General features: G+C 47.9%; 1 protein-coding gene across 3 annotated transcripts; it reads right to left on the bottom strand.

Annotated features, from left to right (window-relative positions):
• Positions 1-24,530, bottom strand: LOC106593782 (uncharacterized). 3 transcript variants are annotated; one of them, XM_045712442.1, is made up of 5 exons: positions 24,259-24,530; positions 5,718-5,880; positions 5,477-5,581; positions 320-445; positions 1-240 (listed from the first exon to the last, which is right to left on the bottom strand). In XM_045712442.1, the coding sequence occupies exons 2-5, from the start codon at positions 5,871-5,873 to the stop codon at positions 106-108; spliced, it is 522 nt and encodes a 173-aa protein (XP_045568398.1). In that variant the 5' UTR covers positions 5,874-5,880; positions 24,259-24,530; the 3' UTR covers positions 1-105. The 3 variants fall into 3 exon arrangements, with proteins under 3 accessions (XP_045568398.1, XP_045568396.1, XP_045568397.1); XM_045712440.1 differs by lacking the exon at positions 24,259-24,530 and adding an exon at positions 17,390-17,540; XM_045712441.1 differs by lacking the exon at positions 24,259-24,530 and adding an exon at positions 17,390-17,534 and having other exon boundaries at positions 5,477-5,578.

Here is a 24,530-nt window from a genome sequence, read left to right as displayed (position 1 = left end):
TTTGCTATTTTACTTTTTATTACAAAACATTTTTCCAGTTGCTTTCGCACTCCGTTATGGGAATGATTTAGTCCTGCATGAGAGGGTCAGATGTACTGTGAGTTGCTATCCCTGGCCTTCCAGCAAGAGGTCCACGTAGGCCCCTGTCACCAGGCTGTCATCCCCGACACCGAGCTCCTTCATCAGGCTGCGAGCAATCGCCTCCCCCTCCTCAGGCCTCTGGTCCTCCCTCAGCACCACCTACACACACGAAAAATAGCTTTTAATACAAGATCTAGCCACACAGACACACCCCTTCCTCCCAGCCAGGTGAACCTACCTCCAGTTCCATGTAGTGGCCCAGACCCTCCACTGAGTCCAAATGAACCCTCGTCTGACCAACCAGGAACAGCCTCCTCTCCTTCCTCACCTCGCCCTTTACCCCTAGAGAATCAGCCAGCACAGTCTACACACACACACACACACACACACACACACACACACACACACACACACACACACACACACACACACACACACACACACACACACACACACACACACACACACACACACACACACACACCACACACACACACAGATTAATATACACCACCTCACGACGAACCTTTAAACGAATTATTCCCTCAGAGACTAGAGAGAGTAGAGAGTAGTGGTGTGGTAGAGAGTAGTGGTGGGGTAGAGAGTAGTGGTGTGGTAGAGAGTAGTGGTGGGGTAGAGAGAGTAGTGGTGTAGTAGAGAGTAGTGGTGTGGTAGAGAGAGTAGTGGTGTGGTAGAGAGAGTAGTGGTGTGGTAGAGAGAGTAGTGGTGGGGTAGAGAGAGTAGTGGTGGGGTAGAGAGAGTAGTGGTGTGGTAGAGAGAGTAGTGGTGTGGTAGAGAGAGTAGTGGTGTGGTAGAGAGAGTAGTGGTGTGGTAGAGAGTAGTGGTGTGGTAGAGAGAGTAGTGGTGTGGTAGAGAGAGTAGTGGTGGGGTAGAGAGAGTAGTGGTGTGGTAGAGAGAGTAGTGGTGTGGTAGAGAGTAGTGGTGTGGTAGAGAGAGTAGTGGTGTGGTAGAGAGAGTAGTGGTGTGGTAGAGAGAGTAGTGGTGTGGTAGAGAGAGTAGTGGTGTGGTAGAGAGTAGTGGTGTGGTAGAGAGAGTAGTGGTGGGGTAGAGAGAGTAGTGGTGTGGTAGAGAGAGTAGTGGTGTGGTAGAGAGTAGTGGTGTGGTAGAGAGAGTAGTGGTGTGGTAGAGAGAGTAGTGGTGTGGTAGAGAGAGTAGTGGTGGGGTAGAGAGAGTAGTGGTGTGGTAGAGAGAGTAGTGGTGTGGTAGAGAGTAGTGGTGTGGTAGAGAGAGTAGTGGTGGGGTAGAGAGAGTAGTGGTGTGGTAGAGAGAGTAGTGGTGGGGTAGAGAGAATAGCGGTGTGGTAGAGAGAGTAGCGGTGTGGTAGAGAGAGTAGCGGTGTGGTAGAGAGAGTAGCGGTGTGGTAGAGAGAGTAGTGGTGTGGTAGAGAGAGTAGTGGTGTGGTAGAGAGAGTAGTGGTGTGGTAGAGAGTAGCGGTGTGGTAGAGAGAGTAGCGGTGTGGTAGAGAGAGTAGCGGTGTGGTAGAGAGAGTAGCGGTGTGGTAGAGAGAGTAGTGGTGTGGTAGAGAGAGTAGTGGTGTGGTAGAGAGAGTAGTGGTGTGGTAGAGAGAGTAGTGGTGTGGTAGAGAGAGTAGTGGTGTGGTAGAGAGAGTAGTGGTGTGGTAGAGAGTAGTGGTGTGGTAGAGAGTAGTGGTGTGGTAGAGAGAGTAGCGGTGTGGTAGAGAGAGTAGCGGTGTGGTAGAGAGAGTAGCGGTGTGGTAGAGAGAGTAGCGGTGTGGTAGAGAGAGTAGCGGTGTGGTAGAGAGAGTAGCGGTGTGGTAGAGAGTAGCGGTGTGGTAGAGAGTAGCGGTGTGGTAGAGAGAGTAGTGGTGTGGTAGAGAGAGTAGTGGTGTGGTAGAGAGAGTAGCGGTGTGGTAGAGAGAGTAGTGGTGTGGTAGAGAGTAGTGGTGTGGTAGAGAGAGTAGCGGTGTGGTAGAGAGTAGTACCTTCCCGTGTGGCTCAGTTGGTAGAGCATGGTGTTTGCAACACCAGGGTTGTGGGTTCGATTCCCACGGGGGACCAGTACGGAAAAAAATGTATGCATTCACTACTGTAAGTCGCTCTGGATAAGAGCGTCTGCTAAATGACTAAAATGTAAAATGTAGTGGTGTGGTAGAGAGTAGTGGTGTGGTAGAGAGAGTAGTGGTGTGGTAGAGAGTAGTGGTGTGGTAGAGAGTAGTGGTGTGGTAGAGAGAGTAGCGGTGTGGTAGAGAGTAACGGTGTGGTAGAGAGAGTAGCGGTGTGGTAGAGAGAGTAGCGGTGTGGTAGAGAGTAGAGGTCGACCGTTTATGATTTTTCAACGCCGGTACCGATTATTGGAGGACCAAGGAAAGCCGATACCGATTAATCGGCCGATTTCTTTATTTGTAATTATGACAATTACAACAATACTGAATGAACACTTATTTTAAGTTAATATAATACATCAATAAAATCAATTTAGCCTCAAATAAACAATGAAACATGTTCAATTTGGTTTAAATAATGCAAAAACAAAGTGTTGGAGAAGAAAGTAAAAGTGCAATATGAGCCATGTGAGAAAGCTAACGTTTAAGTTCCTCGCTCAGAACATGAGAACATATGAAAGCTGGTGGTTCCTTTTAACATGAGTCTTCAATATTCCCAGGTAAGAAGTTTTAGGTTGTAGTTATTATAGGAATTATAGGACTATTTCTCTCTCTACGATTTGTATTTCATATACCTTTGACTATTGGATGTTCTTATAGGCACTTTAGTATTGCCAGTGTAACAGTATAGCTTCCGTCCCTCTCCTCGCTCCTACCTGGGCTCGAACCAGGAACACATCGACAACAGCCACCCTCGAAGCAGCGTTACCCATGCAGAGCAAGGGGAACAACTACTCCAAGTCTCAGAGCGAGTGACGTTTGAAACGCTATTAGCGCGCACCCCGCTAACTAGCTAGCCATTTCACATTGGTTACACCAGCCTAATCTCTGGAGTTGATAGGCTTGAAGTCATAAACAGCTCAATGCTTGAAGCACAGCGAAGAGCTGCTGGCAAACGCAGGAAAGTGCTGTTTGAATGAACGCTTACGAGCTGCTGCTGCCTACCACCGCTCAGTCAGACTGCTCTATCAAATATCAAATCAGACTTCATTTTAATATAATAAACACACAGAAATACGAGCCTTGGGTCATTAATATGGTCGAATCCGGAAACTATCATCTCGAAAACAAAACGTTTATTATTTCAGTGAAATACGGAACCGTTCCGTATTTCCTCTAACGGGTGGCATCCCTAAGTCTAAATATTCCTGTTACATTGCACAATCTTCAACGTTATGTCATAATTATGTACAATTCTGGCTAATTAATTACGCCTTTGTTAGGAATAAATGGACTTCACACAGTTCGCAATGAGCCAGGCGGCCAAACTGCTGTATAAACCCTGACTGCTTGCACAATGAGCCAGGCGGCCCAAACTGCTGTATAAACCCTGACTGCTTGCACAATGAGCCAGGCGGCCAAACTGCTGTATAAACCCTGACTGCTTGCACAATGAGCCAGGCGGCCAAACTGCTGTATAAACCCTGACTGCTTGCACAATGAGCCAGGCGGCCCAAACTGCTGTATAAACCCTGACTGCTTGCACAATGAGCCAGGCGGCCCAAACTGCTGTATAAACCCTGACTGCTTGCACAATGAGCCAGGCGGCCCAAACTGCTGTATATACCCTGACTGCTTGCACAATGAGCCAGGCGGCCAAACTGCTGTATAAACCCTGACTGCTTGCACAATGAGCCAGGCGGCCCAACTGCTGTATAAACCCTGACTGCTTGCACAATGAGCCAGGCGGCCCAAACTGCTGTATAAACCCTGACTGCTTGCACAATGAGCCAGGCGGCCCAACTGCTGTATAAACCCTGACTGCTTACACGGAACGCAAGAGAAGTGACAACTCCCCTAGTTATAAGACATTCATGTTAGCAGGCAATATTAACTAAATATGCAGGTTTAAAAATATATACTTGTGTATTGATTTTAAAGAAAGGCATTGATGTTTATGGTTGGGTACATTGGTGCAACGACAGTGCTTTTTTTCGCAAATGCGCTTGTTAAATCATCCCCCGTTTGTCGAAGTCGGCTGTGATTCGATGAGAAATTAACAGGCACCGCATCGATTATATGCAACGCAGGACAAGCTAGATAAACTAGTAATATCATCAACCATGTGTAGTTAACTAGTGATTATGTTAAGATTGATAGTTTTTTATAAGATCTGTTTAATGCTAGCTAGCAACTTACCTTGGCTTCTTGCTGCCCTCGCGTAACAGGTAGTCAGCCTGCCACGCAGGCTCCTCGTGGAGTGCAATGTAAGGCAGGTGGTTAGAGCGTTGGACTAGTAACCGGAAGGTTGCAAAAACGAATCCCGAGGTGACAAGGTAAAAATCTGTTGTTCTGCCCCTGAACAAGGCAGTTAACTTTTTAGTGACAGGGGGCAGTATTCGGAAATTCAGATGAATGACGTGCCCAAATTAAACTGCCTGCTACTCAGGCCCAGAAGGTAGGATATGCATATTATTAGTAGATTTGGATAGAAAACACTCTGAAGTTTCTAAAACTGTTTGAATGATGTCTGAGTATAACAGAACTCATATGGCAGGCAAAAACCTGAGAAAAAAATCCAACCAGGAAGTGGTTTGTAGTTTTTTCAGCTGATTGTCTTTCCAAACTACAGTGTCTGTGGGGTCATTTTGCACTTCCTAAGGCTTCCACTAGATGTCAACAGTCTTTAGAACCTTGTTTCATGCTTCTGCTGTTACTGGGCAGAGAATAAGAGCTGTCTCAAGCCTGGGACCAGTGAGTTGTTTACTGCGCTCTCACGCAGGCGCGCCCGTTCCTTCTTTTTCCTCTGTAATTAATACGCTATTGTCCGGTTGGAATATTATCGAAGATTTATGTTAAAAACACCCTAAGGATTGATTGTAAACAACGTTTGACATGTTTCTACGAACGGTAATGGAACTATTTGACTTTTCGTGTCTGGATTTACACTCGCCGTTATGCCTTTGGATAGTGATCTGAACGCGCGAACAAAACTGAGGTATTTGGACATAAATATGGAGTTTATCGAACAAAACAAACATTTCTTGTGGAAGTGGGAGTCCTGGGAGTGCATTCCGACGAAGATCAGCAAAGGTAAGTGAAGATTTATAATACTATTTCTGAGTTTAGTTCACTCCAGAACTTGGCGGGTAACTGTATAGCTTGCTTTGATGGCTGAGCTCTGTGGGTCCTGTGTAGTAGAGAGAGAGTAGTGTGGTAGTAGTGTGGTAGTAGGGACTCACTCTGAGCCCCTCTGGGTCCTGTGTAGTAGAGAGAGAGTAGTGTGGTAGTAGTGTGGTAGTAGGGACTCACCCTGAGCCCCTCTGGGTCCTGTGTAGTAGAGAGAGAGTAGTTGGACACCTTGGGCCCGTCACAATCTGGTCTCTCATAGAAGATCAGCTGACCACTCCCATCCTGCTGGACAAAGAAAACTTCAGTCCAATGCATGTGTGTGTGTGTGTGTTAACGTGTGTGTGTGTGTGTTAACGTGTGTGTGTGTGTGGGGTGTGTTTACGTGTGTGTGGTGTGTGTGTGTGTGTGTGTGTGTGTGTACCATCAGGTTGCGTAGTTTAAGCCGTCCGGTTCTGCAGTTGAAGAACGTGTCCTGCTGGCGGATTACTGTTCCCTCTGATTGGCTTAGCTGGCTGGCTCTCTCCGCCAATCGTGTCGCATTGCTCACCCTCGCCTTGATCTCCACGTTAGACGGCATCTCTGATCTGTACAGAGTTGGGGTTATATTGGAGTAATGGTAGGGTTATATTGGGGTTATATTGGGGTTATATTGCAGTTATGGTAGGGTTATATTGGGGTTATGGTAGGGTTATATTGGGGTTATATTGGGGTTATATTGGGGTTATGTTGGGGTTATGTTGGGGTTATATTGGGGTTATATTGGGGTTATATTGGGGTTATGTTAGGGTTATAGTGGGGTTATATTGGGGTTATGTTGGGGTTATATTGGGGTTATGTTGGGGTTATGTTGGGGTTATATTGGGGTTATATTGGGGTTATGGTAGGGTTATATTGGGGTTATGTTGGGGTTATATTGGGGTTATATTGGGGTTATATTGGGGTTATATTGGGGTTATGTTGGGGTTATGTTGGGGTTATATTGGGGTTATATTGGGGTTATATTGGGGTTATATTGGGGTTATATTGGGGTTATATTGGGGTTATGTTGGGGTTATATTGGGGTTATGTTGGGGTTATGTTGGGGTTATATTGGGGTTATATTGGGGTTATATTGGGGTTATATTGGGGTTATATTGGGGTTATATTGGGGTTATATGTTGGGGTTATGTTGGGGTTATATTGGGGTTATATTGGGGTTATATTGGGGTTATATTGGGGTTATATTGGGGTTATATTGGGGTTATATTGGGGTTATGTTGGGGTTATATTGGGGTTATGTTGGGGTTATATTGGGGTTATGGTAGGGTTATATTGGAGTTATATTGGGGTTATGTTGGGGTTATATTGGGGTTATATTGGGGTTATATTGGGGTTATATTGGGGTTATATTGGGGTTATGTTGGGTTTATATTGGGGTTATATTGGGGTTATGTTAGGGTTATATTGGGGTTATGTTGGGGTTATATTGGGGTTATAGTGGGGTTATGTTGGGGTTATATTGGGGTTATATTGGAGTAATGGTAGGGTTATATTGGGGTTATATTGGGGTTATGTTGGGGTTATATTGGGTTTATATTGGGGTTATATTGGGGTTATATTAGGGTTATATTGGGGTTCTATTGGGGTTCTATTGGGGTTATGTTAGGGTTATGTTGGGGTTAGAGGCCTATATCATCTGTACTGAGTTATGTTGGTCCACTGCTCATAATATAGGGTTGACTTGTTCCTGCTGGACAATATAATTCTTCCTTTTGTAACTAATATCACAGCATTGTTCTCTCAGACCACAGCCGTGACCAGCTAGCTATCCGCTTTCCGGACCCCACTGTGTCACAACGCGCCTGGTGACTTGACCCACTACTACTATCCTGTAACGCCTTTAAAAACAAAGACATATCAACTCACATTCATGTGTTTTTACAGATCCACTGCAGCCCTGACGTGTCTCACTCTACTGTGTGGGAGTCGTTAAAAACATATCTGAGGGGGACACAAATGATTTCATACACAGCGTATGACAACAAACATCGCACTAAAGGCTTATGGGAGCCATCTGAACTCATTCTAGATGTGGACAACAGAGATGCCTCTTCTACCTCTCCTGACCTCTACAGAGAGAGACTGCTACACCAATCGGAATCTGACAACCTGGAGCAGCTTCGGTTGAAGTCGAAGGCAGACATTTTGTGAACACGGAGAGAAAGCTAGCAAGTTGTTATCTCACCAGCTTCGACAATCCGCTGCTAGCAGCACCATACCTGAAATATGTGTTATAGCTGATTTAACTTCTACCAATCCCCCCCCCCAAAAAAATCATACATTTAAGCAATTCTACTCTGCTCTTTACTCGTCAGAGGCTCTTCCTGACACATCTCGTATGCCTGCGTTTCTAGACAATCTGGAAATCCCCTGCCTCAATTCAGATGAATAAACTAACATGGATGCCTCTAAGTGATGATGAAGCTACTCTGACAATCCAGTCCATGCAGAGCGGTAAAGATCCTGGGCCTGATGGCTTCCCTGTTGAGTTTTATAAAGCGTTCTCTTCTAAACTATTCCCTATCCTCAACTCGACGTACAATGACATCCTTTCTAGTTAGAAACGGCCCTAAACACTTATTACCCAGGAGACCATTTCAGTTCTGCTTAAAAAGGACAAGAATCCCCAGAGCATCCCAAACATGTTTAATCACAATGGAGGAGATGGCTGCTGTTTAACAGGCTCTTAACCAATGGTGCTGGAGGAGATGGCTGCTGTTTAACAGGCTCTTAACCAATGGTGCTGGAGGAGATGGCTGCTGTTTAACAGGCTCTTAACCAATGGTGCTGGAGGAGATGGCTGCTGTTTAACAGGCTCTTAACCAATGGTGCTATTGTGTGTGTTTGTGTTATTTGTAAGTTGTTTTGTCCATAATGTTTCTGCCACCGTCTCTTATGACTGAAAAGAGCTTCTGGATATCAGGACAGTGGTTTCTCACCCTGTACGAAGATTTACTTCAGACACCGGACAAGGCCCAAATCCCCGTCATTCGCATGAAGTAGTAACAGAGATATATAGGGGTCGTAGGTCGGGGTGCCTTGTAAGAATCCGACGGCGAGTGGGTAACCCACCTCTACCATCAGTCCTATTAGCCAACGTGCAATCATTGGGTAATAAATGTAATGAGCTCCGATCAAGACTATCCTACCAACGGGATATTAACTGTAACATCTTATGTTTCACCGAGTCGTGGCTGACATGGATAACATACAGCTGGGTGTACGCTGCATCGGCAAGATAGAACAGCTGCCTCCGGTAAGACAAGGGTTGACGGTCTGTGTCTATTTGGAAACAACAGCTGGTGCACGAAATCTAATATTAAGGAAGTCTCGAGGTTTTGCTCGCCTGAGGTAGAGTATCTCATGATAAGCTGTAGACCACACTATCTACCAAGAGGTAGAGTATCTCATGATAAGCTGTAGACCACACTATCTACCAAGAGGTAGAGTATCTCATGATAAGCTGTAGACCACACTATCTACCAAGAGAGTTCTCATCTATATTATTAGTAGCTCTATAAGGCCATAAGACCGCACTCAACCAGCTTTATAAGGCACTAAAACCCCGCTCAACTAACTCTATAAGGCCATAAGACCCCACTCAACCAACTCTACAAGGCCATAAGACCCCACTCAACCAACTCTACAAGGCCATAAGACCCCACTCAACCAACTCTACAAGGCCATAAGACCCCACTCAACCAACTCTACAAGGCACTAAGACCCCACTCAACCAACTCTACAAGGCACTAAGACCCCACTCAACCAACTCTACAAGGCACTAAGACCCCACTCAACCAACTCTACAAGGCCATAAGACCCCACTCAACCAACTCTACAAGGCCATAAGACCCCACTCAACCAGCTGTATAAGGCCATAAGACCCCACTCAACCAACTCTACAAGGCCATAAGACCACACTCAACCAACTCTATAAGGCCATAAGACCCCACTCAACCAACTCTACAAGGCCATAAGACCCCACTCAACCAACTCTATAAGGCCATAAGACCCCACTCAACCAACTCTACAAGGCCATAAGACCCCACTCAACCAACTCTACAAGGCCATAAGACCCCACTCAACCAACTCTACAAGGCCATAAGACCCCACTCAACCAACTCTACAAGGCCATAAGACCACACTCAACCAACTCTATAAGGCCATAAGACCCCACTCAACCAACTCTACAAGGCCATAAGACCCCACTCAACCAACTCTATAAGGCCATAAGACCCCACTCAACCAACTCTACAAGGCCATAAGACCCCACTCAACCAACTCTACAAGGCCATAAGACCCCACTCAACCAACTCTACAAGGCCATAAGACCCCACTCAACCAACTCTACAAGGCCATAAGACCCCACTCAACCAACTGTATAAGGCCATAAGACCCCACTCAACCAGCTGTATAAGGCACTAAGACCCCACTCAACCAACTCTATAAGGCCATAAGACCCCACTCAACCAACTGTACAAGGCCATAAGCAAACAAGAAAATGCTCCTCCAAAAGCGGCGCCCCTAGTGTCCGGGGACTTTAATGCAGGCAAATTTAAATCAGTTTTACCTCATTTCTATCAGCATGTCACATATGCAACCAGAGGAGAGAAAAAACCTCTAGCCCACCTTTACTCCACACAGAGATGCAAACAAAGCTCTCCCTCGCCCACCGCTTTCAAGCCTACCAGACGAGCTAAATGACTTCTATTCTCGCTTTGAGGCAAGCAACACTGAAGCATACATCACTGGGGCCAAGCTTCCTGACATCCAGGACCTCTATACCAGGCGGTGTCAGAGGAAGGCCCTAAAAATAGCCAGACTCCAGCCACCCCAGTCATCGACTGTTCTCTCTGCTGCCACACAGCAAGCGGTACCAGAGCGCCAAGTCTAGGTCCAAAGGACTTCTTAACAGCTTCTACCCCCAAGCCATAAGACTCCTGAACAGCTAATCAAATGGCTACTCGGACTATTCACATTGATCCCCCCCCCCACCCCCATTTTTATGCTGCTGTTACTCTGTTTATTATCTATGCATAGTCACTAACTCTACCTACATGTACAAATTACCTCAATTAGCCTGACTAGCCTGTGCCCCTGCCCATTGACACTGTACCGGTACCCCCTGTATATAGCCTCCACATTGACTCTGTACCGGTACCCCCTGTATATAGCCTCCACATTGACTCTGTACCGGTACCCCCTGTATATAGCCTCCACATTGACTCTGTACCGGTACCCCCTGTATATAGCCTCCACATTGACTCTGTACCGGTACCCCCTGTATATAGCCTCCACAGACTCTGTACCGGTACCCCCTGTATATAGCCTCCACATTGACTCTGTACCGGTACCCCCTGTATATAGCCTCCACATTGACTCTGTACCGGTACCCCCTGTATATAGCCTCCACATTGACTCTGTACCGGTACCCCCTGTATATAGCCTCCACATTGACTCTGTACCGGTACCCCCTGTATATAGCCTCCACATTGACTCTGTACCGGTACCCCCTGTATATAGCCTCCACATTGACTCTGTACCGGTACCCCCTGTATATAGCCTCCACAGACTCTGTACCGGTACCCCCTGTATATAGCCTCCACATTGACTCTGTACCGGTACCCCCTGTATATAGCCTCCACATTGACTCTGTACCGGTACCCCCTGTATATAGCCTCCACATTGACTCTGTACCGGTACCCCCTGTATATAGCCTCCACAGACTCTGTACCGGTACCCCCTGTATATAGCCTCCACATTGACTCTGTACCGGTACCCCCTGTATATAGCCTCCACATTGACTCTGTACCGGTACCCCCTGTATATAGCCTCCACATTGACTCTGTACCGGTACCCCCTGTATATAGCCTCCACATTGACTCTGTACCGGTACCCCCTGTATATAGCCTCCACAGACTCTGTACCGGTACCCCCTGTATATAGCCTCCACATTGACTCTGTACCGGTACCCCCTGTATATAGCCTCCACATTGACTCTGTACCGGTACCCCCTGTATATAGCCTCCACATTGACTCTGTACCGGTACCCCCGGAATATAGCCTCCACATTGACTCTGTACCGGTACCCCCTGTAGATAGCCTCCACATTGACTCTGTACCGTTACCCCCTGTATATAGCCTCCACATTGACTCTGTACCGGTACCCCCTGTATATAGCCTCCACATTGACTCTGTACCGGTACCCCCTGTATATAGCCTCCACATTGACTCTGTACCGGTACCCCCTGTATATAGCCTCCACATTGACTCTGTACCGGTACCCCCTGTATATAGCCTCCACATTGACTCTGTACCGTAACAACCTGTATATAGCCTCCACATTGACTCTGTACCGGTACCCCCTGTATATAGCCTCCACATTGACTCTGTACCGGTACCCCCTGTATATAGCCTCCACATTGACTCTGTACCGGTACCCCCTGTATATAGCCTCCACATTGACTCTGTACCGGTACCCCGGAATATAGCCTCCACATTGACTCTGTACCGGTACCCCCTGTATATAGCCTCCACATTGACTCAGTACCGGTACCCCCTGTATATAGCCTCCACATTGACTCTGTACCGGTACACCCTGTATATAGCCTCCACATTGACTCAGTACCGGTACCCCCTGTATATAGCCTCCACATTGACTCTGTACCGGTACCCCCTGTATATAGCCTCCACATTGACTCTGTACCGGTACCCCCAGTATATAGCCTCCACATTGACTCAGTACCGGTACCCCCTGTATATAGCCTCCACATTGACTCTGTACCGGTACCCCCTGTATATAGCCTCCACATTGACTCTGTACCGGTACCCCCTGTATATAGCCTCCACATTGACTCTGTACCGGTACCCCCTGTATATAGCCTCCACATTGACTCTGTACCGGTACCCCCTGTATATAGCCTCCACATTGACTCTGTACCGGTACCCCCGGAATATAGCCTCCACATTGACTCTGTACCGGTACCCCCTGTATATAGCCTCCACATTGACTCAGTACCGGTACCCCCTGTATATAGCCTCCACATTGACTCTGTACCGGTACCCCCTGTATATAGCCTCCACATTGACTCAGTACCGGTACCCCCCTGTATATAGCCTCCACATTGACTCTGTACCGGTACCCCCTGTATATAGCCTCCACATTGACTCTGTACCGGTACCCCCTGTATATAGCCTCCACATTGACTCTGTACCGGTACCCCCTGTATATAGCCTCCACATTGACTCTGTACCGGTACCCCCTGTATATAGCCTCCACATTGACTCTGTACCGGTACCCCCTGTATATAGCCTCCACATTGACTCTGTACCGGTACCCCCTGTATATAGCCTCCACATTGACCCTGTACCGGGACCCCCTGTATATAGCCTCCACATTGACTCTGTACCGGTACCCCCTGTATATAGCCTCCACATTGACTCTGTACCGGTACCCCCTGTATATAGCCTCCACATTGACTCTGTACCGGTACCCCCTGTATATAGCCTCCACATTGACTCTGTACCGGTACCCCCTGTATATAGCCTCCACATTGACTCTGTACCGGTACCCCGGAATATAGCCTCCACATTGACTCTGTACCGGTACCCCCTGTATATAGCCTCCACATTGACTCTGTACCGGTACCCCCTGTATATAGCCTCCACATTGACTCTGTACCGGTACCCCCCTGTATATAGCCTCCACATTGACTCTGTACCGGTACCCCCTGTATATAGCCTCCACATTGACTCTGTACCGGTACCCCCTGTATATAGCCTCCACATTGACTCTGTACCGGTACCCCCTGTATATAGCCTCCACATTGACTCTGTACCGTAACAACCTGTATATAGCCTCCACATTGACTCTGTACCGGTACCCCCTGTATATAGCCTCCACATTGACTCTGTACCGGTACCCCCTGTATATAGCCTCCACATTGACTCTGTACCGGTACCCCCTGTATATAGCCTCCACATTGACTCTGTACCGGTACCCCCGGAATATAGCCTCCACATTGACTCTGTACCGGTACCCCCTGTATATAGCCTCCACATTGACTCAGTACCGGTACCCCCTGTATATAGCCTCCACATTGACTCTGTACCGGTACACCCTGTATATAGCCTCCACATTGACTCAGTACCGGTACCCCCTGTATATAGCCTCCACATTGACTCTGTACCGGTACCCCCTGTATATAGCCTCCACATTGACTCTGTACCGGTACCCCCAGTATATAGCCTCCACATTGACTCAGTACCGGTACCCCCTGTATATAGCCTCCACATTGACTCTGTACCGGTACCCCCTGTATATAGCCTCCACATTGACTCTGTACCGGTACCCCCTGTATATAGCCTCCACATTGACTCTGTACCGGTACCCCCTGTATATAGCCTCCACATTGACTCTGTACCGGTACCCCCTGTATATAGCCTCCACATTGACTCTGTACCGGTACCCCCGGAATATAGCCTCCACATTGACTCTGTACCGGTACCCCCTGTATATAGCCTCCACATTGACTCAGTACCGGTACCCCCTGTATATAGCCTCCACATTGACTCTGTACCGGTACCCCCTGTATATAGCCTCCACATTGACTCAGTACCGGTACCCCCTGTATATAGCCTCCACATTGACTCTGTACCGGTACCCCCTGTATATAGCCTCCACATTGACTCTGTACCGGTACCCCCTGTATATAGCCTCCACATTGACTCTGTACCGGTACCCCCTGTATATAGCCTCCACATTGACTCTGTACCGGTACCCCCTGTATATAGCCTCCACATTGACTCTGTACCGGTACCCCCCTGTATATAGCCTCCACATTGACTCTGTACCGGTACCCCCTGTATATAGCCTCCACATTGACCCTGTACCGGGACCCCCTGTATATAGCCTCCACATTGACTCTGTACCGGTACCCCCTGTATATAGCCTCCACATTGACTCTGTACCGGTACCCCCTGTATATAGCCTCCACATTGACTCTGTACCGGTACCCCCTGTATATAGCCTCCACATTGACTCTGTACCGGTTCCCCCTGTATATAGCCCCCACATTGACTCTGTACCGGTACACCCTGTATATAGCCCCCACATTGACTCTGTACCGGTACACCCTGTATATAGCCTCCACATTGACTCTGTACCGGTACCCCCTGTATATAGCCTCCACATTGACTCTGTACCGGTACCCCCTGTATATAGCCTCCACATTGACTCTGTACCGGTACCCCTTGTATATAGCCTCCACATTGACTCTGTACCGGTACCCCCTGTATATAGCCTCCACATTGACTCTGTACCGGTACCCCCCTGTATATAGCCTCCACATTGACTCTGTACCGGTACCCCCTGTATATAGCCTCCACATTGACTCTGTACCGGTACCCCGGTATATAGCCTCCACATTGACTCTGTACCGGTACCCCCTGTATATAGCCTCCACATTGACTCTGTACCGGTACCCCCTGTATATAGCCTCCACATTGACTCTGTACCGGTACCCCCTGTATATAGCCTCCACATTGACTCTGTACCGGTACCCCCTGTATATAGCCTCCACATTGACTCAGTACCGTAATACCCTGTATATAGCCTCCACATTGACTCTGTACCGGTACCCCCTGTATATAGCCTCCACATTGACTCAGTACCGTAATACCCTGTATATAGCCTCCACATTGACTCTGTACCGGTACCCCCTGTATATAGCCTCCACATTGACTCTGTACCGTAATACCCTGTATATAGCCTCCACATTGACTCTGTACCGGTACCCCCTGTATATAGCCTCCACATTGACTCTGTACCGGTACCCCCCTGTATATAGCCTCCACATTGACTCTGTACCGGTACCCCCTGTATATAGCCTCCACATTGACTCTGTACCGGTACCCCCTGTATATAGCCTCCACATTGACTCTGTACCGGTTCCCCCTGTATATAGCCTCCACATTGACTCTGTACCGGTTCCCCCTGTATATAGCCTCCACATTGATTCTGTACCGGTACCCCCCTGTATATAGCCTCCACATTGACTCTGTACCGGTACCCCCTGTATATAGTCTCCACATTGACTCTGTACCGGTACCCCCCTGTATATAGCCTCCACATTGACTCTGTACCGGTACCCCCTGTATATAGCCTCCACATTGACTCTGTACCGGTACCCCCTGTATATAGCCTCCACATTGACTCTGTACCGGTACCCCCTGTATATAGCCTCCACATTGACTCTGTACCGGTACCCCCTGTATATAGCCTCCACATTGACTCTGTACCGGTACCCCCCTGTATATAGCCTCCACATTGACTCTGTACCGGTACCCCCTGTATATAGCCTCCACACTGACTCTGTCCGGTACCCCCTGTATATAGCCTCCACATTGACTCTGTACCGGTACCCCCTGTATATAGCCTCCACATTGACTCTGTACCGGTACCCCTTGTATATAGCCTCCACATTGACTCTGTACCGGTACCCCCTGTATATAGCCTCCACATTGACTCTGTACCGGTACCCCCTGTATATAGCCTCCACATTGACTCTGTACCGGTACCCCCTGTATATAGCCTCCACATTGACTCTGTACCGGTACCCCCTGTATATAGCCTCCACATTGACTCTGTACCGGTACCCCCTGTATATAGCCTCCACATTGACTCTGTACCGGTACCCCCTGTATATAGCCTCCACATTGACTCTGTACCGGTACCCCCTGTATATAGCCTCCACATTGACTCTGTACCGGTACCCCCTGTATATAGCCTCCACATTGACTCTGTACCGGTACCCCCTATATAAAGCCTCGCTACTGTTATTTTACTGATGCTCTTTAATTATTTGTTATTTTTCTATTTTCATTTATTTGTTTACTTCAGTTTATTTAGTAAATACTTTAACACTCTTAACTGCATTGTTGGTTAAGGGCTTGTAAAGTAAGCATTTCACGGTAAGGTCTACACCTGTTGTATTCGGCGCATGTGACAGATTACATTTGATTTGTTGAAAGGGCGACATGTCCGGTGAGTATGCAGCCATGGAAGAACTGAGACATTCAGCTTCCAGGAATTGTTTACAGATCCTTGCGGTATGAGGCTGTGTGTTATCACGCTGACACATGAGGAGATGGCGGCAGATGAACGGCACCACAATGGGCCTCAGGATCTCGTCACTTGAGACATCTGCAAATTTTAAAGTGGCGTTTTATTGTCCCCAGCACAAGGTGCACCTGTGTTAGGATAATGCTTCTTGATATGCCACACCTTTCAGATGGATGGATTATCTTGGCAAAGGAGAAATGCTCGCAAACAGAGATGTAAACACATTTCTGCACAAAATTAGAAACATCCGTTTTTTTTGTGCGAATGGATAAAAGTTGGGATATTTTATTTCAGCTCGTGAAACATGGGACCGAAACATTCCATGTAGCATGTATATTTTGGTTCAGTGTCCATAACTGGAGTGGATGAAATACATACAATCCAATCAGGGCCGTTCTGCCGACCTAGGAGAGACTAAACTGGCAACCGAATGTGCTCACTGCAAAACTACAATAGTCCCAGGAAGCAAATGACATTGAAATGACAGAAAATACATATCTTCCAGCCGTTAAAGTTTAGGCTCTGAATGAAAAGTGAAGACATAATTTACAGGACATTGAAAAGGAGTCTTTTCCGGATGTTGATGTCACGTCCTGACCAGTATAAGGGGTTAATTGTTATTGTAGTTTGGTCAGGACGTGGCAGATGGGTATTTGTTTTATGTGGTTCGGGGTGGTGGTTTGTTTAGTGGGGCATTTGATTTGTGTATTTCCGGGGGGGTTTTGGGCACTGTTTTTGTATTCATGTATTTCTATGTTTGGTCTGGTGAGTCTGGTTCTATGTTTGGTTAGTTGGGGTGGGGACTCTCAATTGAAGACAGGTGTTGTCTATTTGCCTTTGATTGAGAGTCCTATATATTAGGGGGTGTTTGTCATTTGTGGGGGATTGTTTCTTGTTTTGCCTGTTTCTCGTCTAGCGTGAGTGAGCCTTACAAGACTGTTGTGTTGATCGTGAGTTCGTTGTTTGTTATTTTGGTGTTCATATTTGGAGTAAATAAAACGTCAACATCCACAATCCTGCTGCATTTTGGTCCTCCTTTCCCAACGACCACCGGGACAGTTGAAATCAGGCTGATTTTCAGTTCTGAAAGTCTATGAATTAAATATTTTTAACATCTGTTTGTGCCAAATCAGGGATGATCCAGACCTGAACCAAACACAGGCATCTGTCCCTGCTAACTGAGGTGGAGCCTATAGCGTAGCCTATAGTGGAGCCTATATAGCGTAGCCTATAGCGTAGCCTATAGCGTAGCCTATAGCGGAGCCTATAGCGTTGCCTATAGCGTAGCCTATAGCGGAGCCTATAGCGGAGCCTATAGCGTTGCCTATAGCGTAGCCTATAGCGTAGCCTATAGCGTTGCCTATAGCGTTGCCTATAGCGTAGCCTATAGCGTAGCCTATAGCGTTGCCTATAGCGTAGCCTATAGCGGAGCCTATAGCGGAGCCTATAGCGTTGCCTATAGCGTAGCCTATAGCGTAGCCCATTGCGGAGCCTATAGCGTAGCCTATAGCGTAGCCTATATTGTAGCCTATAGCGTAGCCTATAGCGTAGCCTATATAGCGTAGCCTATAGCGTTGCCTACAGCGTAGCCTATAGCGTTGCCTATAGCGGAGCCTATATAGCGTAGCCTATAGCGTAGCCTATAGCGTAGCCTAAATGTAATTGTATGAATGCCTATCTGTGCTAAGCCTACCACCTGTAAAACACCAACAACAACAACGAGGTCTGGCCAGGACCAATAAAAGACTTTCCCTCGTGCTTACTGGGGTGCAGCCTACCATGTCGCCCTCAATGGAACTTTATGAACGCCCATCCATGTGGTAGGCCACCATTTGGAAAACAGGACTAATCAACTTGGCTATTTAAGCTCTGAATATCAGCTACCCAACTTTATCAGGAGCTCTTCAGCCGATTTGTAATGTTTACACAGCGGGAAATAGTATTTTCCATTTCGCCATGATCAGCTTGTCAAATTGAAGGATACAAACTGAAACCACTGATCAATGAGGTGAAACTCCAAGACAACAGTTGTGATTGTCTACAATGAGGTGAGGCGTTACGCCTCCAACAATACTCTGGAGAGGAGCGCGGCAGCGTTACGTCTAGAACAATACTCTGGAGAGGAGCGCTGCAGCGTTACGTCTAGAACAATACTCTGGAGAGGAGCGCGGCAGCGTTACGTCTAGAACAATACTCTGGAGAGGAGCGCGGCAGCGTTACGTCTAGAACAATACTCTGGAGAGGAGCGCAGCAGCGTTACGTCTCCAACAATACTCTGGAGAGGAGCGCTGCAGCGTTACGTCTCCAACAATACTCTGGAGAGGAGCGCTGCAGCGTTACGTCTCCAACAATACTCTGGAGAGGAGCGCGGCAGCGTTACGTCTAGAACAATACTCTGGAGAGGAGCGCGGCAGCGTTACGTCTAGAACAATACTCTGGAGAGGAGCGCTGCAGCGTTACGCCTCCAACAATACTCTGGAGAGGAGCGCGGCAGCGTTACGCCTCCAACAATACTCTGGAGAGGAGCGCAGCAGCGTTACGTCTAGAACAATACTCTGGAGAGGAGCGCTGCAGCGTTACGTCTCCAACAATACTCTGGAGAGGAGCGCTGCAGCGTTACGTCTAGAACAATACTCTGGAGAGGAGCGCGGCAGCGTTACGTCTAGAACAATACTCTGGAGAGGAGCGCGGCAGCGTTACGCCTCCTACAATACTCTGGAGAGGAGCGCGGCGGCGTTACGCCTCCAACAATACTCTGGAGAGGAGCGCGGCAGCGTTACGTCTAGAACAATACTCTGGAGAGGAGCGCGGCAGCGTTACGCCTCCAACAATACTCTGGAGAGGAGCGCAGCAGCGTTACGTCTAGAACAATACTCTGGAGAGGAGCGCTGCAGCGTTACGTCTCCAACAATACTCTGGAGAGGAGCGCTGCAGCGTTACGTCTAGAACAATACTCTGGAGAGGAGCGCGGCAGCGTTACGTCTAGAACAATACTCTGGAGAGGAGCGCGGCAGCGTTACGCCTCCAACAATACTCTGGAGAGGAGCGCAGCAGCGTTACGTCTAGAACAATACTCTGGAGAGGAGCGCTGCAGCGTTACGTCTCCAACAATACTCTGGAGAGGAGCGCTGCAGCGTTACGTCTAGAACAATACTCTGGAGAGGAGCGCGGCAGCGTTACGTCTAGAACAATACTCTGGAGAGGAGCGCGGCAGCGTTACGCCTCCAACAATACTCTGGAGAGGAGCGCGGCAGCGTTACGCCTCCAACAATACTCTGGAGAGGAGCGCGGCAGCGTTACGTCTAGAACAATACTCTGGAGAGGAGCGCGGCAGCGTTACGCCTCCAACAATACTCTGGAGAGGAGCGCAGCAGCGTTACGTCTAGAACAGTACTCTGGAGAGGAGCGCGGCAGCGTTACGTCTAGAACAATACTCTGGAGAGGAGCGCGGCAGCGTTACGTCTAGAACAATACTCTGGAGAGGAGCGCAGCAGCGTTACGCCTAGAACAATACTCTGGAGAGGAGCGCGGCGGCGTTACGTCTAGAACAATACTCTGGAGAGGAGCGCTGCAGCGTTACGTCTCCAACAATACTCTGGAGAGGAGCGCGGCAGCGTTACGCCTCCTACAATACTCTGGAGAGGAGCGCGGCAGCGTTACGCCTCCAACAATACTCTGGAGAGGAGCGCGGCGGGGTTACGTCTAGAACAATACTCTGGAGAGGAGCGCGGCAGCGTTACGTCTAGAACAATACTCTGGAGAGGAGCGCGGCGGCGTTACGCCTCCAACAATACTCTGGAGAGGAGCGCGGCAGCGTTACGTCTAGAACAATACTCTGGAGAGGAGCGCGGCAGCGTTAAGTCTAGAACAATACTCTGGAGAGGAGCGCGGCGGCGTTACGCCTCCAACAATACTCTGGAGAGGAGCGCGGCAGCGTTACGCCTCCAACAATACTCTGGAGAGGAGCGCTGCAGCGTTACGTCTCCAACAATACTCTGGAGAGGAGCGCGGCAGCGTTACGTCTCCAACAATACTCTGGAGAGGAGCGCGGCAGCGTTACGTCTAGAACAATACTCTGGAGAGGAGCGCTGCAGCGTTACATCTAGAACAATACTCTGGAGAGGAGCGCAGCAGCTTTACGTCTAGAACAATACTCTGGAGAGGAGCGCTGCAGCGTTACGTCTCCAACAATACTCTGGAGAGGAGCGCGGCAGCGTTACGTCTAGAACAATACTCTGGAGAGGAGCGCGGCAGCGTTCGTCTAGAACAATACTCTGGAGAGGAGCGCTGCAGCGTTACGCCTCCAACAATACTCTGGAGAGGAGCGCGGCAGCGTTACGCCTCCAACAATACTCTGGAGAGGAGCGCGGCAGCGTTACGCCTCCAACAATACTCTGGAGAGGAGCGCGGCAGCGATACGTCTAGAACAATACTCTGGAGAGGAGCGCTGCAGCGTTACGTCTAGAACAATACTCTGGAGAGGAGCGCTGCAGCGTTACGTCTAGAACAATACTCTGGAGAGGAGCGCGGCAGCGATACGTCTAGAACAATACTCTGGAGAGGAGCGCTGCAGCGTTACGTCTAGAACAATACTCTGGAGAGGAGCACGGCAGCGTTACGTCTAGAACAATACTCTCGAGAGGAGCGCGGCAGCGTTACGTCTAGAACAATACTCTGGAGAGGAGTGGACATTATTATCACAAAGCGGTATCAACGCTCACCTAAAAAGCCAATGTGCCTGCCACTGGTTGAATGAAACTGTCACTGGTTTCGGGCATTTGGAGGTGCGTCTTGGTCAGTTAAGCTCAGAAAATGCCGCCGTGAATACAATGAATGGTGAGCTTCTCTAATGTACTGTAGCTAGCTAGCCTAACCCTAATGTACTGTAGCTAGCTAGCCCTAACCCTAATGTACTGTAGCTAGCTAACCCTAATGTACTGTAGCTAGCTAACCCTGACCCTAATGTACTGTAGCTAGCTAGCCCTAATGTACTGTAGCTAGCTAACCCTAACCCTAATGTACTGTAGCTAGCTAACCCTAACCCTAATGTTCTGTAGCTAGCTAGCCCTAACCCTAATGTACTGTAGCTAGCTAACCCTGACCCTAATGTACTGTAGCTAGCTAGCCCTAATGTACTGTAGCTAGCTAACCCTAATGAACTGTAGCTAGCTAGCCCTAACCCTAATGTACTGTAGCTAGCTAGCCCTAACCCTAATGTACTGTAGCTAGCTAGCCCTAACCCTAATGTACTGTAGCTAGCTAACCCTAATGTACTGTAGCTAGCTAACCCTAACCCTAATGTACTGTAGCTAGCTAGCCCTAACGTACTGTAGCTAGCTAACCCTGACCCTAATGTACTGTAGCTAGCTAGCCTAACCCTAATGTACTGTAGCTAGCTAGCCTAACCCTGACCCTAATGTACTGTAGCTAGCTAGCCCTAATGTACTGTAGCTAGCTAGCCTAACCCTGACCCTAATGTACTGTAGCAAGCTAACCCTAATGTACTGTAGCTAGCTAGCCCTAACCCTAATGTACTGTAGCTAGCTAGCCCTAACCCTAATGTACTGTAGCTAGCTAGCTCTAACCCTAATGTACTGTAGCTAGCTAGCCCTAACCCTAATGTACTGTAGCTAGCTAGCCTAACCCTGACCCTAATGTACTGTAGCTAGCTAGCCTAACCCTAATGTACTGTAGCTAGCTAACCCTAACCCTAATGTACTGTAGCTAGCTAGCCCTAACCCTAATGTACTGTAGCTAGCTAGCCCTAACCCTAATGTACTGTAGCTAGCTAGCTCTAACCCTAATGTACTGTAGCTAGCTAGCCCTAACCCTAATGTACTGTAGCTAGCTAGCCTAACCCTGACCCTAATGTACTGTAGCTAGCTAGCCTAACCCTAATGTACTGTAGCTAGCTAGCCCTAACCCTAATGTACTGTAGCTAGCTAGCCCTAACCCTAATGTACTGTAGCTAGCTAGCCCTAACCCTAATGTACTGTAGCTAGCTAGCCTAACCCTAATGTACTGTAGCTAGCTAGCCTAACCCTAATGTACTGTAGCTAGCCTAACCCTAATGTACTGTAGCTAGCTAACCCTAATGTACTGTAGCTAGCCAAACCCTAATGTACTGTAGCTAGCTAGCCCTAACCCTAATGTACTATAGGTAGCTAGCCTAACCCTGACCCTAATGTACTGTAGCTAGCTAACCCTAATGTACTGTAGCTAGCCTAACCCTAATGTACTGTAGCTTGCTAGCCTAACCCTAATGTACTGTAGCTAGCTAGCCCTAACCCTAATGTACTGTAGCTAGCTAGCCTAACCCTAATGTACTGTAGCTAGCTAGCCTAACCCTGACCCTAATGTACTGTAGCTAGCTAGCCTAACCCTAATGTACTGTAGCTAGCTAGCCCTAACCCTAATGTACTGTAGCTAGCTAGCCCTAACCCTAATGTACTGTAGCTAGCTAGCCCTAACCCTAATGTACTGTAGCTAGCTAGCCTAACCCTAATGTACTGTAGCTAGCTAGCCTAACCCTAATGTACTGTAGCTAGCCTAACCCTAATGTACTGTAGCTAGCTAACCCTAATGTACTGTAGCTAGCCTAACCCTAATGTACTGTAGCTAGCTAGCCCTAACCCTAATGTACTATAGGTAGCTAGCCTAACCCTGACCCTAATGTACTGTAGCTAGCTAACCCTAATGTACTGTAGCTAGCCTAACCCTAATGTACTGTAGCTTGCTAGCCTAACCCTAATGTACTGTAGCTAGCTAGCCCTAACCCTAATGTACTGTAGCTAGCTAGCCTAACCCTAATGTACTGTAGCTAGCTAGCCCTAACCCTAATGTACTGTAGCTAGCTAGCCCTAACCCTAATGTACTGTAGCTAGCTAGCCTAACCCTAATGTACTGTAGCTAGCTAGCCTAACCCTAATGTACTGTAGCTAGCTAGCTAACCCTAATGTACTGGAGCTAGCTAGCCCTGACCCTAATGTACTGTAGCTAGCTAGCCCTGACCCTAATGTACTGTAGCTAGCTAGCCCTGACCCTAATGTACTGTAGCTAGCTAGCCTAACCCTAATGTACTGTAGCTAACTAGCCCTAATGTACTGTAGCTAGCCTAACCCTAATGTACTGTAGCTTGCTAGCCTAACCCTAATGTACTGTAGCTAGCTAGCCCTAACCCTAATGTACTGTAGCTAGCTAGCCTAACCCTAATGTACTGTAGCTAGCTAGCCCTAACCCTAATGTACTGTAGCTAGCTAGCCCTAACCCTAATGTACTGTAGCTAGCTAGCCTAACCCTAATGTACTGTAGCTAGCTAGCCTAACCCTAATGTACTGTAGCTAGCTAGCTAACCCTAATGTACTGGAGCTAGCTAGCCCTGACCCTAATGTACTGTAGCTAGCTAGCCCTGACCCTAATGTACTGTAGCTAGCTAGCCCTGACCCTAATGTACTGTAGCTAGCTAGCCTAACCCTAATGTACTGTAGCTAACTAGCCCTAATGTACTGTAGCTAGCTAACCCTAATGTACTGTAGCTAGCTAGCCTAACCCTAATGTACTGTAGCTAGCTAGCCTAACCCTAATGTACTGTAGCTAGCTAGCCTAACCCTAATGTACTGTAGCTAGCTAACTAACCCTAACACTGCACCACTCGGTAGAAAACTCTTTCAGCTGAATAATATTTCCATCAAAAAGGTTCGCTAGCAACACGGTGTTTGAATACACTATCAAAAGTACATGAAGTTTTACTTGTTGTAAACGTTTATACCATATGAGCATTCGGCCACCGGTGAACACATACCTGAAAACAGACTGAGGGAAAACTCCCGCTGCTGACCTGAAGGTACTGCAGCCAGGCGAGAGCAATACACCACAGAGCAATCGATACTCACACTCTACGGATATGGAAAAATAACTCTAACTAATGAAAGGATTTAGGTGGTAATACACAAGACAATATTACTCCTCGCTATGCCTCTGAATTACATAGTGCTTCCATTACTCCATCCCCATCCCTCAGCTTTTTACCGACCCAGGGGTGGGGAGGACCGATATTATTGTCTCTACTGCTGA

This window comes from Salmo salar, unplaced genomic scaffold, assembly GCF_905237065.1.
Source record: "Salmo salar unplaced genomic scaffold, Ssal_v3.1, whole genome shotgun sequence".
Classification (NCBI taxonomy): Eukaryota; Metazoa; Chordata; class Actinopteri; order Salmoniformes; family Salmonidae; genus Salmo; species Salmo salar.
This window is presented reverse-complemented; position numbering and strand designations above follow the sequence as displayed.

Excerpts from the sequence above, each read along its gene's own strand:
- LOC106593782 (XM_045712440.1), bottom strand. The coding sequence starts at position 17,439 with ATGAACACCAAAATAACAAACAACGAACTCACGATCAACACAACAGTC. Across the intron at positions 446-5,476 it reads AGGACCCAGAGGGGCTCAGG|ACTGTGCTGGCTGATTCTCT; the intron begins GTGAGTCCCTAC and ends GTGTGTGTGTAG. Across the intron at positions 241-319 it reads GCCACTACATGGAACTGGAG|GTGGTGCTGAGGGAGGACCA; the intron begins GTAGGTTCACCT and ends TCGTGTGTGTAG.